We start from the raw sequence: 17232 nt of genomic DNA, 5'->3' as shown, positions 1-17232 counted from the left end.
TAAGAATTTTATGACGAGTTTTTCAAAATAAAAGTAAAATGCAACTGTGGTTGTGCTTTTTTTCGTCTGATTTCGTTTCGTTTTCGTATTGTTACGTGATATTTCTATTAAACAATAACAATGTTTTATGCGGCATTAGTAAACCGATTAACAAGATTCCCATCACATATTTCGGCATTCTCATCTTTAAACAATGCTGTTCAAATGGATACCGTACAAGGATCAATAAAGATGACGGATAAGTGCGTCCAACGATTGAAGGAACTGCATAAAAAATCCCCAGAGAAAACGCTTCGGATATCGGTAGAAGGAGGAGGATGTTCGGGATTTCAGTACTTGTTTAATTTGGACACCACGGCAAATGAAGATGACTGGTTTGTACTTAAAAACTTAACAAAATCAACATAATTTTTGACGGTTTTCATTAAAACAGTGTGGTTGAAAGAGATGGTGCGAGAGTCTTTATTGACAAAGATTCCATGCAATACCTTGAAGGAGCCACAATTGATTTCCAGTCTGAGTTAATCCGCTCTGCCTTCCACATATTGAAGAACCCTAAAGCTGAAAGTGGTTGTTCATGTGGTGCTTCATTTTCTCTTAAAGTTTGATAAAAAAAATTTATTCAAAGCAGTGTTTTGTCAAATTGCTGTGTAATTAGTTGTACATAATATGGGGTGAATGTAACAACAACCAATTGCAAAATAGAGACCCAATTCAATCACCCCTTTTCACTTAGTCATGAGACCCAATTTTTTTGCTTCTAATTCATAGATCAATAAGCGCCACATCTTGACAACAAAGACCTCTGCTTCTTCATCAAGTACCTAATAAAAATAAAATGGTTAAAATAGGAATTGCATTTTAAAATTTAAAGAAATTAAGACCTTACCATCTGAACATCATTGATGATATTTTGTGGTTGGCTTCCTATCAATACTTTGGAACAAATGAATTCAACTAGAGTAGGCTCGGGCTCTCCGATGTACTCCACGATCTTTTTATTGACCCACGGTTTAATGCGCCGCTCCATTATCACCTATGGGGAAAATAAAACAAGAATTTAAGCGGTTATTCGACAACGCGAACTTATGCATTGTTTACATTGTCCACTAAGCTCCACTCAACAGGATGAGCAAAGAGGGATGCTTTATCCGTAGGAATTTTCTCGATAAGACTCTTGATATTTTTTCTCTTCTCCTCTGTGTTCTTGGGCTCTTTTTCCTTTTTAGCAAGTTCATCGCCATAGTCTATTGGAAAACGAATGAATTAAAACATAAATTTTATGAAAAGAAAATGTCTGATTATGTCACCAAGAGGTACAAGTTTCCGTTTCTTCTTGGTCGTGTCTGTGTCGTCTTCATCAGCATTGAAAACGGCTTTGATTTCCAGCTTTTTCCGCTTATTGAATACTAAACTGGGTCCCTGTGATCCTGTAATACAGAAAGAGAAACAATTAGTAATATGTTAGTTGGACAATCGATGGCCAATTATCGTACCTTGTTTGCTGTCACTTTCAGTTGGAAGAGGACTTAAGGAATTCGTTGTTGACATGGAATCCTCTTCCATGGCAATGACACTGCTCGCAACACTAGAGCTAATTGTTTTAGGTTCTGGTCCGGTTGGAGTGGATGGAGCTGATGAAACGGGCGTGGTGGAATTGACATCTTTCGTCAACTGGAAATCTTCCACGTCCGATGGTTGTGATGGTAGAGACACGTCCATGGGAGAGAAAGAGCGGGGGGCATCACTGACAGGAGGTGCTGGCACGAGTATCTGAGGCTTGTACTGTTGTTCCCTTTCGTAAAGAGCCTAGGAAAATTCCCAAAAGGTTTTACATCCAACGTTCGTGAAACTTTGAGCTTTCCCTCTCTTACCTGTTTAAGAGTTGCTGTTGGATCTGAGTGGCCCTCAGAGAAAATTTTCGTCTTGAGTTCCTCGAGCTCTTCCTTCTCCTTTTGACGGTCACGTGTGTCTGATTCCGTTTCTCTCTCGCGCTCTGTTCGCCGGCGCTCCATTTCACGGCCTCTGCGCAATTCCAAGAAAGAAACATTAGGCTGATTCAATAAAGAAAATGAGATGGAAGACAAAATTTACTTATAGTATTTTGCATCATCTCTTTCGTCGTCATAGTCTTCAAGGAACTGTTTGAGCCAAACGGCTTGTTTCTGTTGTTCTTCAATCCTTTCCTTTTCCTTGAGCTCGAGTTTGTCGTAATCACGGAGCTTCTTCCGTTCTCGGCTCTCCCAGTGACGCAACCGTTCCTGTTGAATCCACCCAAAAGGAAATGATAAAAAAAACAAAAACCAGCCACAAGAGAAATCAATTCCAACTTGGCATTATCACTGGAAATCCTTAAATCAAGAACGGAGGGACCTCACAACTATTGCCTCTTCTTATACTTTACGGTCACGGCACACGAGATCACAAGATAGAAAACAGGAAGGCAAAAAGGGCGCAATGGATTGATTAAACCGAGTTTTTTTTTGCCCAGTCTCGGTACTTGCGTGAGTAAAGAAACGCACGACAGCATAGCATCCCAAACGGTGAACAAGAAAAGGTTACGATGGTCATTCCAGACTAATCCACTCCAATGGAAACTATCAAAGTTATGATCAACGTATTCCCAGCCCTCTTTTTGTTGTTGTTATGCTGTTCTGGGCAATACACACGCGTCACGGCAGGTCGGGATCGATAGTGCAGACCAATCCGCTAAGGACCACTTGGACGACCGCCAAATGCAAGGTGAAATCTTTTACCTGATAAGCAACTTCTTTTTCTCGTGCCTTCTTCTCTGCTTTCTTCCTCTCCAGAGCTTCTTCTTCTTCTTCCTTCTCCCTTAAATAATCTTTTTCTGTTCGACGTGGCGGGCGAGCCTCCACTTCGGTTCGGTCTCGAGATCTACTTCTTCGGGGCGGTGTGCTTGGCTGAGCCGGTGGTCCAGGTGGGGTGCGTGATCTTTGCGGTGGAGTTCGTGACCGCCGATGATTTTCGTTCTCCTTATCACGTCTCCTGTCTCGGTCGCGATTCCTGTCTCGATCCGAAATTCTGTCTCGGTCGCGATCATTTCTATCATTACCACCGCGGTCCCTACCACTTGGTCTATCACGTTCTCTGTCCCTTTCCCTGTCTCGCCGCTCGCGATCACGCTCTTTTTCTTTCCTTTTCTTACGCTCAGCTTCCTTTTCTTCATCTTGCTTTTTGGCGATTTCGCGAAATTTTCCTATTTCACGGGTAATCAAGTCCTTTTTTCCTTCTTCAATTTCAGTTTCGAATTTCTGTGAAACAAAGCAATTAGTCAAATCAGCAGCACGTAGTAAAACAAAAACAAAAAGGCTAAATAAAGATTTTTACGTTCAAATCCAAACTATTGGCTTCTTCCTTTTTGGCCGCTCTAGCTTTTTCCTTATCTTGTTCTCTTCTTTCTTTTTCTTCAGCTGCAATGGGGTTGGAAAGAATCAATGAATTATAATAGAAAGTCGATTAAACTGCGTCAACGGACGGACTGCGGTACCTCTGGCTTGATTAGCTTGCATTTCCGATTCGTAGTCCTTGAGAGTCTGACCGATTCGTTCTTTAACCCATTTGTCTTGAACTCGTTGTTCCTGTGTAAGGAATTCGTCATCGCCATTGGTCGATCCTCCACCAGCAGCTTTGATTTTGTCAGCTATGAAAAAGAACACGAAGAGTCAACTACCGGTTAAATTTCGATAGTTGTTTTTATTTACCTTTGTAAGTGTCTAGAATTAATTTCGTTTTGGCATCGACTTTCACCACCAATTTCTTTTCACCAATTTCCAGTTCGTGCAGCAAGCGAATCGCTCTTAGAGCTGGGTCTGGATTGCTGAATTCACAGAAGCCGAAGGCTACAATAAAATAACGAATTTCAGTTTAGAGATCCAGTACTTCTTGAAACTATTTGTAAGACTTTCTGTACCTTGAAGAACACCAGATGCTCCTTGTACTCTTTTCCAGCTAACAACAGAACCACAGTGTTGAAGAATCTGCCTCATCATGTTGTCAGGGGCACGATCTGTGATGTTTCCCACAAAGACGGTGACTGATGGACCAGCACCTTCATTGGCAGGCCTGGGACCCCTAGAAATGACAGTGGGAGACTGCTGCATGGAGCCAGGTTGCATTTGATTTTGTGTCCTCGGACCTTGTGACATCTGAGGCTGGGGTGGTTGCATTTGAGGTTGCATTTGAGACTGCATCTGCGGTGGCATCTGTCCTGACATTTGGGAAGGATGACCCATAGGAGGGTACCCCATCATCATGCCTCCCTAAAACGTAAAATGAAGTGGAAAAGTTAGCTTACAAAAAATCTGGATGCTACGTGATGTCAATACTTACTGGTGGCATCCCAGCGGGCATCATGTGTCCTGTGAGTAAGAGAAATATGAGCGTTATGTCAAGAAGAAAAACGGCGAAATATAGCAACGTTTTACTGTTTTGAATGTAACCTGTCATGTATTGAGGTACCGGCATCTGGCCAGGCGTCAAGTTCATCCCGGGTGGACGAGGTGGGTAAGACATGGCTCACTTTAATCCCAAAATAACGTCAAATGCATAAACACCAGTGTAAAACAGCTAGTTTCTACGAATCGTATGGTTCATGTAAAATGGAAATTTGAGGTTCGACCAATAATATTTTCTCGTTAAATGTTAAAAAAATAACAAAAAAACACTCCTCAATTTGCGAAGGGAAAATTTTTTTTCCTATCCCCCTTTTTTTCACTCGCTTGCAATACAGGCAAGACGAAGACCTTTCTAACCCGGCGCGCGCGCGTTTTTTAATTCTCGCCTAAACCAACTCCTGGCGGGCGCCGCCCGTAATCGTAACCCGTGGGTGATGGACGTGGTTTCCATTTCAAAAAAACTTCCCAATCCCTAACTTTGAAATTATGAAAACTTGTGGACTGTTCCAAGTTTGCGAATGCCAAAATCAGCAGGGGGCGTAGATGTAAGACGGTCCAAGCCAAGTTGAGAATTTTCTCCCTGGTCCCTTCCAAGAAGTCTAGATTGTCATTTGCCCAATGAAAGGAATTTCTGTCAAGTACGGCAGCAGCATTTGGGGAGGAAGTGATCCGATTGTGATAATCTAATTCCAATCTGAATAAACTTGCGAGACATGCACCCAATTTTTAATGATCGATCAATTTTTCATGGAATAAAACGCGGGCAAAGAGTATACGTACAGCAGTCGCCAGGGACGGTTTGTCTACCATATATACCGAGAGAAAGATATAGAATAGAAACAAAATAGAAAAGAATGCTAGTGTGGTACTGGGGGGGGACGCAAGCGCTCTCTGCATTTCCTCCCCCCGCTCCTTTTTTTCTCCCTCTCTCAGCCCCACCCCCACCCCACTCCCCCATCTCCTTGTGTTGTTTGTTACGTTCGTGGCCGTGCCGCAGCGGAATCCACACGGGACGTCGTCGGGACTGGGTGGTTTTTTTTTTCTCCCCCCTCAAAGAAGGGGTCGGGAAAGGGGGGGAGGTGGTGCTCCCGTCGGGGCTGGATCGCCGAAGGTAGTATAGTAGTAGTAGTAGTCGTGGAGTACATGTATACCGCTAGTAGTAGGCTGGCTGGCTGGACTATAACGTGCGTAGAGAGAGAGCCGAGTGAGGATAGCATAAGCAGAGAGCGGCGGTCGGGCCACAGTTAGCCACGGGCGCGGAGAGAGTTAGGCGACCCCGAACATTTTTTACGTTCGGCCCCCTCCCAAACCCGAACGAACGAACGAAGAGGCTTCACACCATCTGACGTCTGTGCTCTCCTCACCCCTCGACGTCTGTGTTTGTGTGTGTGTTCTGTTTTTGTTACAATTAAACCCCGGACCGAACCAATTTAATCAGCCGTTCACGTTTTGAGTCGCTCGTTCCTACATTAAATCGGCAAAACATTTGAGCGAAACAAGAAACCAACGAAAATAGAAACAAACAGAAAAGGAAAAAGGATCAACGAAAGTGCAATTTTCGAACGTGTGTGCGTCAGAGCGATTCTCCTTTTTGTTTTTTAGTTTTTTTGTTTGTCCACCCCCGACAGTCGCAACGCTTCTTCTTCCTATTTTCTGCTGTTTACTGACAACTAAGGAAGAAGTCAAAGAGAGATTTCCGGACGTCAACCCCAACCTCATCAAGGTGCAAAATCGAAACCTCATTCTCTCCACCCCCGTTTGGCCGGAAGGAATCTTATTGGTGTTGCTGCAACAAGCGTGACGTTGCGACTGGGCGGTTGATAATCAACATCCGTCGCTAATAGCAACGTCATTCCATCATCGCAGTCTTGGTATTAAAAAAAACAGAAGAAAAACAAATCAAAAAGGGCGCGACGAGCAGAAGGAGCAGCAGCTATAGAAAAGTCGCCCAATGTTATAAAGTGTCCACTGACACTGTCTATCTAGTGGCGGCCAGCTTATTATTGATTATTCAATTGCCAGTTCACCGGCCCAACAGTGAGCGTGAACTCGTCGTCTCTTTTCTATTCACCCGAAGCCCGGCCAGCACCACCCCACCCCACCTGGACTAACAACGTCGCCCCTCTTCTTCCTAGAGTGTCTTGGTTGTAATCTTGTTTACTCGATGACTGTACGCTGGCCCGTGCTGCGGCTGGCACCCAACGGGCACTGAAAACATGCCTAGGCCAAACCAGCTGCTCCTCTCTGATGTGTGACGGAGTCGCAACCAACCAAACATCGCGGGCCAGTCGAAACAACAACAACAACAACGGCCGGGAAAAAATAGAGAAGAGCCAATCAATGCGGTGGTCGCCAACATTCAAAAGGAAATAGCAATCACGCAATTGCTGGAAATTACCACCTTTGGCAATCCCAAATCATCGAGAAACAATAATATCTCTCACCACCATCAGCCCACCAACGCCGGGCGCCCTTTTCCTGCCCGGGGTTATCCACAACACATCCTCCTGATTTTACTTAACGGCCGGAATCTAACCAAAAGGTCAGCCTCTTTTCGCCGGATGTCACATAAAGGAAACGTTTAGGAAAAGGGCATCCCCTTTTTTCTCCATCTGCCGTTCGATTCCAACAGTTGCCATTGACTTTTATTTCTGAATTGGAAATAAAAACCTACGAAGATTTCGATCAGCTCCAACCATGTCCGGCCGAGAAGAAGGTGTCGGCTAATGGACCTCAAGACATTTGGATTCGGTGCTGCACTTCATTTTCATTTCGAGTTGTTGTTGTTGTTGCTGCCGGTGTTGCTGATGCCCAGAAATCAAATCAATAAAATCCTTCGATAACATCCAGTCCAGTGTGCGTGTGTGTGTGTCTACAGTTCCGCTTTCGACGCTGCTTGGAGTTTGTTCGTCCGTGGTGCCCGCAAGTGTTTCTCTCTCTCTGCGTGCGTGTCTCGGAAGAAAAAAAAGTTCAACCGAATAGGAGGGAAATCGGCGAGCGGCAAAGTTTTTCGGGACCCCAACTGACTACTGGCCCGTCTATAATGGAGTGTTAATACTTACTTTGGCCCACCCTGTACTACTGCTCGACAGAGAGAGAGAGAGAGAGGGAAAACCCTATTGGCCGCAAGAAGAAGAAAAAGTTTCGAGTTGATACTCTTGGCGTTTACGTACGTCTAGACCACCCACCCAACCGCCGTTTCCTTATCTCTCAGTTTTTAGGGGTTGTGTTCCTTCCTGGTGCTACCATATTATTCATCCCTGCCTGGATTTGTTTCCCGCACTCTTCCTGTTTGGCCCAATCCGTTCAAGGCGACGACTGACCCATCAACGGATTTGATTATTTTTATTTTTGTTGTTGTTGTTGTTGTTGTTCAACGGGACACACCAGGATGGTGGCGTTTTGCTGATCGGAGCGGCTCAGTGTAACCACCAAAATTTCGAAAATCAACAGTATCAAAGTAGTGATGCCGGGAGGAAGGCGGGGCCTGGTGGCCCCGCAAAACACCTTCTTGGAGAACATCATCCGCCGTTGCAGTCAACAACGTGAGTACCGTACCACCACCACCACTACCACTACCACTACTCCATTTAACCTCGTAATAATCCGACAGTTACGTAATGGGAGGGGCCTGCTGGCAATCCTCCTCCTCCTACCGGGAGAAAACGACTTTGATGTGATGATCATTGCGCTCCCGCGACGATTCGTACGCTGGCCTGGCCAGCATAACCAGCAGCACTCGGCCCAGATTAAGTCGACATGTTTCTTCTTCCACCCTCCTCCTCCTCCATATACGTAGGCGCTTAAAAGCCAACAGACTATTACAGCCGACGTCAAATAGCACGTACACGGTGTAGCTAGGTCTTTTATTCACTGCGCAGTACATAAAATAGTCCCGTCGCTGAAATACAAGCGGACACGGTATACTAGTATACGACTGTACACGTCTACAAAAAAAAATATTATTAGCTCACGGCAAGTCATAATAACCCATGCTGCAGGCGACTGGATGTCAAATACTGACAAATATCAACCCACTGTTTGAATGCTATTCGTTTTATTGCCGTCCAGCATACATACAAGAAAATTGTTTCCGAATGTGTACCCGGGCGAATGTCGTCCGTCTTTCCCTTATTTCTGTTTCTTTTTTCTTTTTTGGGACGAGTTTCTTCCGTGCGTACTGTTCCAGCAACTGAGGTGGAGCTAACAGTGTACAAATGTCTCGGTGACCGTCACCGATGGCCGCACTGCCCGTCGTCGTCTTTAGACGTTGGTACGAGGGGGTCGTTTGGGTTGCGTGCCGGTTGGATGCCGGACGGACAAAGACTTGTCCCCAGATAGGAGCCAACAGAGATCCATACAAACATACAAAATGTATATCTTTAGTTATGGACGAATCAATTCGAACCACCCGCCACAATCGACCGGTGATATTCCTGTGCAGCTCGGCTAGGAACATATAGTCTGTTTTTGATATTTGTTTGTGTGCGCTGCTGCTGCTTGTCTCTTGCGTGTCAGTTCTCGGTTATCGACAGCCCAAAAAGACATTGAAGAATTCTTTTTTCGAGCAACAAGAGAGACTTTGTTGTTGTTTCGTTGATACAGAATATTATATATCGTCGTTGTCCTTCCGGTTAGGCAATACCTGATTATCGACTATCGACCAACGACATGAACGCCGCCCGGCCTGTACATAGACTCGACTTATTTAATGTACCGGAAAGAAGAAGAAGGAAGAACGGAAAATTTCCAAAAAAAAAAGGAGGTTTTGGCTGCTGGTAGTACAGTTTGTGCCGTGTACATTATTTCAGTTGAGAAACATTTTAGAGTGTGCGGGGCTTAATTCAGTTAAAAGCCCAACTCTCTCTCTATACCCAACGTACATGCAAAGACGAGAGAGTCTCTCTCTTTCAGCTTGTTTTCTCCCCCTATTTTCTTCGTTTTATTTTTTGCAACTGCCGGGAAATGTAACGATTCAAAAGAGACACGCAATAAAAGAAAAACTCGTCGGTCGCGGACGCACTGCTGGGATGTGCACCCCCCCCCCCTCTTTTCTCTTTCTCATCCGGTGCCTGGGATTCTTTTTTCTCTATAGCTCACTGCTCTTGCTCCGGCTGCTCTCTGCTGCCGTCTTGTGTTTTATTTCGATGGGGGCTACATCATTCGGTTTCGCTCGTGTGGGTGTGCAGCGGTCGTAACTGTTTCGTTGCACGCCAGTCCCGCGCGCCGCCAGCCGCAGCTTCCCGTCTCTCCCATCCCATAGTGCGCGCCCACATTCAAACACACACACACAAGAGAGAGAGAGAGGCAGAGCAACAGAGCAAATAGAAGAGAGAAGTGAGACGGAAAAAAATAGAACAGGAGAGAATAGCTCAGCCGGCAGCAGCAGCGGCAGCAGCAGCAGCCGACTGGGGAGCGGCGGACCGACCGTCTGGGACGAGTTACAAGGAAATATGTCGACGTGACGGCGGGTGTAGTATACACAGCACAAATGCCACTGCACTATACGGCCAGCGCTAGCTGCTAAACGTCGACGTACACTATACAATTGAAGTCGTTTAGACGTTCAACTCCAAGCCTGTACTACACATGCACACGCTCATGAAGCGCGGCAATATAAATTTTCAACCGTACGCTGGTGTGTGTGTGTGTGTGTGTGTGTGTGTGCAAACGACGGCGACGTAAAGTGGCAACTTATTGTGTCGAGTGCCAACGGCAGCGCCCCAGCAGCGGTCGGAGCGGGGCTCTGTGGCACCAGGTTTGCACACCCACACCCACCCACACTGGGCGCTATGGGTCTCACTCCTCCACCTACAGTCCTATATAGTCCCAGCAGGACCCGGCCAGCCGAGACGACGACGACGGCGACGTTATATATACATACAATATACCCACGACCAATATACAGCTGAGAGACTCTAACACATGAGCTCGACTCTATGGATATGTTGTTGGCCGTCGCGTGCTGCTGTGTTGACTCCTGGGCACTTCTCTCACTGGGCGAGGGGTATTGATTTTCCCGGTGCTGGCCACCAGAGAATTTCGACAGTTTGTGGGGGGGCCACTTGGTTATTTGGCGGGGAAATTCGACGGACAGCGCAGGAAGGTAATCAGGGATCTAAACAACAGTTTAGCGCATTCCTGACTGACCGAAAGGAATGGCGATTGAATTTTCGACCCAGGCGAAGTCGGTTAAGGCGCTCCGGCCAATAAATCACGGGCCGAGAGGTGCAGAGTCAGTCGCCAAAGAAGAAAAAAAGAATTAAAAGAAAAACGGCAGCAGGTTATAAGAAAGAAAGAAAAAATAAAATGCGCTCTGGAGTATTTTCTCGATTGAGTTGGATGGGGTAAAAAAAAAAAAAAGGGAGGGGCATGTCAATCCGGGAGACATGTGCGCCCGAGCAACGTCAAACCGGAACGAGCAAGCGCAAGCAAACATAAGCGGACGTAATATAATGGAAGGTTTTCTTCCCCCTCTCCAAACGCAAGAGGAATCTATTTCTTCCTGCTGCCATCACGCCACCACCACCATTCCTCCTGTCACCCATCCCTTCATTCTATACACCCTTTGCATTTTTAAAAAGAATTTTCTTCTTCATTTGAAATTCTTTTGTCTCCATTTGAAATTTGATGGGGCTGCAGCTCGCCCAGGGGTCCGCGTTTATTTAACCAAGTATTTAACTTTATTTCGATGGCTGTCAGCCTGTCACCGACCGCAGAAATTTTTTTAAATTTTTGATCATGGCGAACCTCTTCAAAATCGGAGCTGTCCGCTTTTTCTTTGCGCCAGGCACCGGCCAGGAAAATGGGCTCCTGATGGATTCCGCATGGAAATAATATGCCCACCCCTTTTTTATAAGGTGCTTACAAAGATTCGACGGTTAAAAATGGGGTATATTTTCTATATTTCCCAGGGTCTTGTGGATCCTGTCAAATCCATCCATCCTCCAACAACGTCATTCAATCTTCTTCTTCTTCCATCGACCGCAACCCCCTCGGGTCCCTTGTTTCTGGCCGTCGGTATATAACGACGTCTGCGACGCTATACGTGCATTGGTTTTCCACAATGAGGAAAAAGAAAAGAAGAAGAATTTATCATTTTGGGTTGGGTGGGCCAACCACAAAAGAAACGGGGTGGGAATTAGAGAGACGAAAATTGCAATTCAGAATTGAATAAATTTAGACATCCGATGAAGAAAAGAGAATAAGAAAGACGTCGGTCTCATTTCTAAACGTGTACACGGCGGTTTCTAATGTCGAGATTAGCGCTGTCTATATACAATGGAAATAAGATCTCTCTCGCTATACGTAGCTCCAACCAGGAATTAACAAACGTGTGTGGCAGCAGCTGTATGCAGGGAGATAGGAGTTAGATCCGTCGCATGGGACGACGTTCCCGGCGCTCTCCCGTGTACCTCGAAATCCTTTGCGATCTTCTTAGTCGTCCTCAACATTTTTCAGACTGATAAAAATTTCCGGGAATCGGCTCCCAAGGCAACGGATGAAATAGAAACCAGGAAGTTTAAGAAAATCAAAATTTCGTTTTTTTTTTTTTTTTCTTGATCAAGTATAATATTGGATATTTCTTGATTTTACCATCGTGAATAAAACATTGTCTCCCCTAGAGACGACAGCAGTCTAATTTCATTTGCTCGTTTGATCCGGTGAGTTTGCATATTTCATCAGTTCAGTATAGATATGGCTTATTTCATGACGAGCCTGTGACGAGCGTATCTGCATTTTTCGGTGGAGGAGGGGGTCGCCCATCTTTCTCAATCTGTCAGTCCAGTCCGTCCGTTCGTCCGAATCTGGGAGAAACGGAGCGACAGCTGGGCGGTAGCAGCAGACATGTCCGCGCCTCGAGCGTTGACACACAGACCCCGAGATCGTCTCCGCGTTGACTCATATGCCAGTAGTGAAAACGAGGAGAGTTTGTCTCTCTCTCTCGAGCAACAGTGGCAGAAAGAGAGAATCTAAACTTAATAATCAAAGAACCAACAAGCGCATCAGCTGGATGGGAGACAGAGTGGAGAGGATAAGGACCTGCCGGGCTCGGCCAGCAACAGCCAAACAAAAACAACGGACGTCTGTCTGTATAAATAGACAGAAATGGCGACTTGTTTTTTCCTTCTTCTCTGAACCAAAAGAAAGTCAAAAAAGAAGAAACTGCCGCCTGGCTCGTCGCGTTGCCAAGCAACGGCGTGATAAAAAAACACACAAAAAACAAAAACAAAAATCAAATAATCAAAAAGGCGAATCTTTTTTGGCGTGTGATCCGGTTGTTGGCGGTTGGTGAGAGGAGCGCATATCGAAGTGACGGAAGCAACTGCTTCTCTCCACCCTGGCGTAATATAACGAGACCAGTTGAACTTTGACGGCGCCGATTGAATCGCATCAGGGAAATTGGGCGCCCAATTTGATTCGATGACTCTGATGCGAGTGATGTTGTTGATGTTGTTGATGTTGTATACATATAGTATAGTATACCCCGGTAAAATGCTCTCTGACGTCTATGATAATTAGCCGGGATTGTGTCATTGTGCGGAATCAGATCAATGGCTAACGGGAAGAAAAGGAGCCCCAAAGTTTAGACAACAGGCTCTAGCTCTCTCTCTCTCTCTACTATACTCTATAGAAGCGCAAAGTATGCGATGCATGAATGAACAATATTAGACACAAAAGGAGTTATTATATACACACACATACTGTGTATAGAGTGTGTGTATGTGTGGGATATGTAACTCGGGTCGCCATGGAGTCGGAGTCACGGGGGTTGTTGCCTTTTCAAGCGAAAAAGGCCGAAACTTGATCAATTCAAGGGTGTGTCCGCCGGTGAATGAAAACGGAAACTCAAACTATTATGCAGTCGGATATCGCACAACTGTTTTCTATCGTGACGTATGAGAGCAGAGCCCCAACACCAATTAGCCCTTGCGGCCGTGCTGCACCGTTACGTAATAACACTCGCGGCACAGCACGGAGTCAGTCGAGTATAATAATAATAATAATACACAACGCTATCGTTCACCCCCCTATTGAATTGACGCCTTTAACTAATTCGATTTTTGTTCTCTTTTATGTACCCAATTCCGCTGCTGCTATGCTACGTGACACTGATGGATTGGATTTTCAATTTTGGGGCTCATCAACGTGGACTGGCAGCCGACAGCAGTTTCCTCCTGGCTAACGCTCAAATCGTCGACTATCCCATCGTCTATTGCAACGAATCCTTCTGCAAGATCTCTGGCTACAACCGAGCAGAAGTGAGTTCCGCTGTCTGTCCAATTCTTATTCAATCGTGTGTATATAAGATGCACCAGATAGATTGCTGCCGCGCTTGTAGACTGCTATCCGTCTAATAAGATACAACAGCGCTTGTTATACTACACCCGTAGATTTCCACTTGCCAAAAATAGGCTAGCTAGAGAGAGAAAGAGAGAGAGACAAATTGAGAGGGGCGAGTTCTTTTGACTCTCTATCGATTATCGAAGAAGCCTAACAAATAATAAAAGAGCTATACACAGTACTAATGCATGTACCGGTAGTGGCATATAGCGCACAAGCTATACTGCTGCCATACTGGAAGATGAAGCACATCAGCAAATGCTAATGATTTTTGTATGTGCTCTCTCTCTCTCTCTCTCTCTCTCTCTGCTTTCGATCGATGCATCGATCCAGAGCTTGTTGGAAATGTTCTTGTTTGGTTCACACACAAAAAGAAATGAAATCCCCTCCAAAAAAAAACAATTTCTGAATGTGCACAGGTGATGCAGAAATCGTGTCGCTGTTCGTTCATGTGCGGCGAGATGACGGACAAGGAGACGATCCAGCGGGTGGACGAGTGCCTGGAGCAGTACACTCAAGACCAGTTCGAGATTTTGCTCTACAAGAAGAATCGTACGATCTTTTTGATTATTTCCATTTTTCAGATCTCCACCACTACACAAACATTTGAAGACTTTTGATGTATAGATTTTCCCTTTTGTAGTTGGTTTGGGGGAGGACATTATCAACCTCTGGGTTTTGCGTCCTCTGTCAACATTTTTTGAAGGCCATGAATTAAATATAGGGTGGCATGGATGGGGGAATATATACTATACAAGGAAATGAAAAATAATGCCTCGGCGTAGTATATTTCAGTCCCTACACAACAGGAAAAACTTGGTCTTTTCTTTTTGGAAAGGCAAAAGAAAAGAATAAAATAGCCGCCGTCCAAATTGGATGGTTGTATCATTTCCCTCGGGGTGCGGACTTGTTTGTTTTGATTAGCCAACGGAGAATCAATTTTTTTGTTTTTTTTCTTTTCTTATATTCGACAAATTCCATAGTACATTTGCCCTCATCTTTGAATAATCATCTACTAGTCGTAGTATATATATACCTTTATAGTTTTCTACAGAGGGAAATATCATTTTGTTTTTCGGGCTGTGTATATAATTGGTCGTTATCGGGGCTGCAGGTTCTCCGCTGTGGCTGCTGTTGCAGATAGCGCCCATTAAAAACGAGCGGGACGTCGTCGTTCTCTTCTTGTGCACTTTCCGTGACATCACCGCCCTCAAGCAGCCGCTCGAGAGTGAAGAATCCAAAGGTAATGCCAGCCATCTTCTTCTTTTTCTTCTTTTCTGCCAAATTTTCGTTTTTTATTTCTTCTCTCTTGCCTCAAGGGGGGTTTCTTCTTTCAGCCTATTATATTTAGAATGCTATCCATAATATAAGGCCGTCTACTAATAAATATTACATATATATATATATACCTGTGGAAAGAAAAGAGGGGCAGACAGACAAGTACATAAGCAGAAAGCAACAGCCCAAATCAGCCTCATGCAACGTATGAGCAAAAATTAAATCTGAAAGAAGAAGAATAAAAAAAGCCTTGGGAAATCGATATAGGCCGTCTGATGTATATGTGCCTCGTGCTCCATATACCAGTAAGAACAACAAGAAAGTCTTGGTTATATAGAATATAATAGATGAAATACTAGACGACATCACGTAAGTATCGAATGCCCAATACGTCGGGCTATAAAAACATAGATAGACTGCACAGATGATGATTATGTATTGCACCGTGTAATACAAGATCCTAGCATGGAGATCCTATTTATAGCCGTATATCCAACATCAAATAAGTTGAAATCAATGTCACATCCAATCATCAGGGAGCCGTATATATCATAAATATCCCAATTTAATTCCCAATTTCTTTTCTTATTTTTTGGTTTCCTTTTGATTTTATCCGTGGGCTGCTGCTCGTGATTTACGAACTCCGGAATTGTGTGGGCGTTAAAAAAAAATAAAAACCACAAGGTCTGAGCAAGTTCGCCAAACTGGCCCGTTCGGTGACACGGAGCCGGACCGTTTTGGTCTCGCAATTCTCCTCGCACATCCCGGCCGCCGCCAACACCAAGGAAGTGGCTGCCATCAATAAGCAGTCCAACTTTGCTCACGTAAGTTCCTCATTTTCCTTTTTTTTTTTAAATAAAGGGGGGAAAAAAAATAAACAACCGGGCCATCAGGGGCCGCATCAACAGAAAAGTGGTAGTACAACAAACAACCATAAACACGTCTCGACAACATATCAATACCGTGTAACTATGGCAAACAAACAAGATTAGAAGAGTGGTTGAGTGGCGGGGGGGGGGGGGTATATATAATAGTCTATAGTATAGGAGAGAGAGAGAAGAGTGACAGGAGAGAGCCAGCAACACAGCCATAATACATCAACCGACCACCGAACCCCCCAACCAGGCATATTCGCATATAAGATTGCCTGGCTCGTATAATCGATGATTTATATAGTGTTGCACGCGTTCAGCTGAACAAGAAGCATTCACTCCTCACCTCCTTTATATGTGGTGGTGGTGGTGGGCGCTGGCCTACATAACGTGCCGGTGCATTAGTGGCAGGCGCGATACTACTACCTGAGATGAGATATTCTCCTTTGTAGATTTGCCCTTTCCGGTTCGGCGTGAATTCCCAACAGACACGGAATCTATCTTACACACACACCACCTCCAGTCCGGGCATCAGTGTCTGGGTTGCATAGCGTCGTAGCCCTTAATTGCGTATACATGCAGAAAAGTCTACACACACACAGACACACATATCTTACATGGAAAGGGGGGGGGGGGGATCATTAGTGTTGTGTGCTACCGCCCGCTGCTGCCACGACGCCCTTTCGTCGTCTCGTTAACGAACGTGTAGCCTCTAACGAGCTCGACTGTACACGGGATTATATAGCCAGCGGCACTAAATGTAGAGTAGACATTAGAGAAAGGGGTTACGTAACAACAGTCGTGAAACTCACACGCGCACGCAGCGGAAGAAGAAGAAGAAGAAGAAGGGAGGGGAAGGGGGAATTAATTATTCAATTCAAACCCCCCTCCACCTCTCTCTCAGAAAATATAAGGGAAGGAAAGAAGAAGAACCCATTTGATCATCAGAGTCTTGAGAGGGAGAGAAAGATGTTCATGGTTTATTCAAGAACCGCGAACTTTAAACTTTACGCTCCTTTTTTTTTTTAACCTCCCCACCGAAATGCTTTTGCGAGGGATTTTCGGCTGTTGCTTGAGATGATATTTCTTCTTTTTAACGATGGCCGCACACAAAACAGACGGAGAGAGAGAGATATAAAACGGAATGAGGGAAAATGACCCCCCCCCCCCCCGCCTTTGTGCTCATTTACGCAAGTCCATCAAACACAAAAGAAAAACAGACACACACAACAACCAAAAGAAGAAGAAGAAGAAGAAGAAAATAAAGGAATGAACGCGATGGAATAGAAAAAGAGCCGCCAACCGTTTCTTTTTTTCTT

General features: G+C 45.0%; 3 protein-coding genes across 4 annotated transcripts in view; 2 read left to right on the top strand and 1 right to left on the bottom strand.

Annotated features, from left to right (window-relative positions):
• Window positions 1–50: 50 nt before the first annotated feature.
• LOC124328407 (iron-sulfur cluster assembly 2 homolog, mitochondrial-like) lies at window positions 51–721 on the top strand. Its single transcript, XM_046787175.1, has 2 exons — window positions 51–374; window positions 434–721. The coding sequence occupies exons 1-2, from the start codon at window positions 121–123 to the stop codon at window positions 606–608; spliced, it is 429 nt and encodes a 142-aa protein (XP_046643131.1). The 5' UTR covers window positions 51–120; the 3' UTR covers window positions 609–721.
• On the bottom strand, window positions 635–4760 carry LOC124328403 (RNA-binding protein 25-like). 2 transcript variants are annotated; one of them, XM_046787171.1, is made up of 14 exons: window positions 4449–4760; window positions 4354–4382; window positions 3935–4283; window positions 3726–3863; window positions 3512–3664; window positions 3352–3434; window positions 2757–3275; window positions 2095–2261; window positions 1875–2025; window positions 1497–1809; window positions 1311–1430; window positions 1102–1247; window positions 890–1036; window positions 635–824 (listed from the first exon to the last, which is right to left on the bottom strand). In XM_046787171.1, the coding sequence occupies exons 1-14, from the start codon at window positions 4534–4536 to the stop codon at window positions 729–731; spliced, it is 2499 nt and encodes an 832-aa protein (XP_046643127.1). In that variant the 5' UTR covers window positions 4537–4760; the 3' UTR covers window positions 635–728. The 2 variants fall into 2 exon arrangements, with proteins under 2 accessions (XP_046643127.1, XP_046643128.1); XM_046787172.1 differs by having other exon boundaries at window positions 4464–4759.
• A 796-nt stretch (window positions 4761–5556) lies between these two features.
• LOC124329502 (potassium voltage-gated channel protein eag-like) overlaps window positions 5557–17232 on the top strand; it is a 36013-nt gene continuing 24337 nt past the window's right edge. The window contains exons 1-5 of the mRNA XM_046788575.1: window positions 5557–7963; window positions 13581–13681; window positions 14183–14315; window positions 14878–15006; window positions 15726–15865. Of these exons, the coding sequence (XP_046644531.1) occupies window positions 7885–7963; window positions 13581–13681; window positions 14183–14315; window positions 14878–15006; window positions 15726–15865 (582 nt within the window). The 5' untranslated portion in view covers window positions 5557–7884. The remainder of the gene's footprint in view (window positions 7964–13580; window positions 13682–14182; window positions 14316–14877; window positions 15007–15725; window positions 15866–17232) is intronic.

The sequence above is a fragment of the Daphnia pulicaria genome, chromosome 3 (genome assembly GCF_021234035.1).
Source record: "Daphnia pulicaria isolate SC F1-1A chromosome 3, SC_F0-13Bv2, whole genome shotgun sequence".
Taxonomy (NCBI): Eukaryota; Metazoa; Arthropoda; class Branchiopoda; order Diplostraca; family Daphniidae; genus Daphnia; species Daphnia pulicaria.
This window is presented reverse-complemented; position numbering and strand designations above follow the sequence as displayed.

What these genes read in the sequence shown, in the direction of transcription:
- LOC124328407 (XM_046787175.1), top strand. Translation starts at nt 121, where the DNA reads ATGTTTTATGCGGCATTAGTAAACCGATTAACAAGATTCCCATCACAT. An exon ending in ACGGCAAATGAAGATGACTG is followed by an intron (nt 375 to 433) that starts GTTTGTACTTAA and finishes TCATTAAAACAG; the next exon opens with TGTGGTTGAAAGAGATGGTG.
- LOC124328403 (XM_046787171.1), bottom strand. Translation starts at nt 4,536, where the DNA reads ATGTCTTACCCACCTCGTCCACCCGGGATGAACTTGACGCCTGGCCAG. An exon ending in AGCATCTGGTGTTCTTCAAG is followed by an intron (nt 3,864 to 3,934) that starts GTACAGAAAGTC and finishes ATTTTATTGTAG; the next exon opens with CCTTCGGCTTCTGTGAATTC. An exon ending in GATGATGCAAAATACTATAA is followed by an intron (nt 2,026 to 2,094) that starts GTAAATTTTGTC and finishes GGAATTGCGCAG; the next exon opens with AGGCCGTGAAATGGAGCGCC.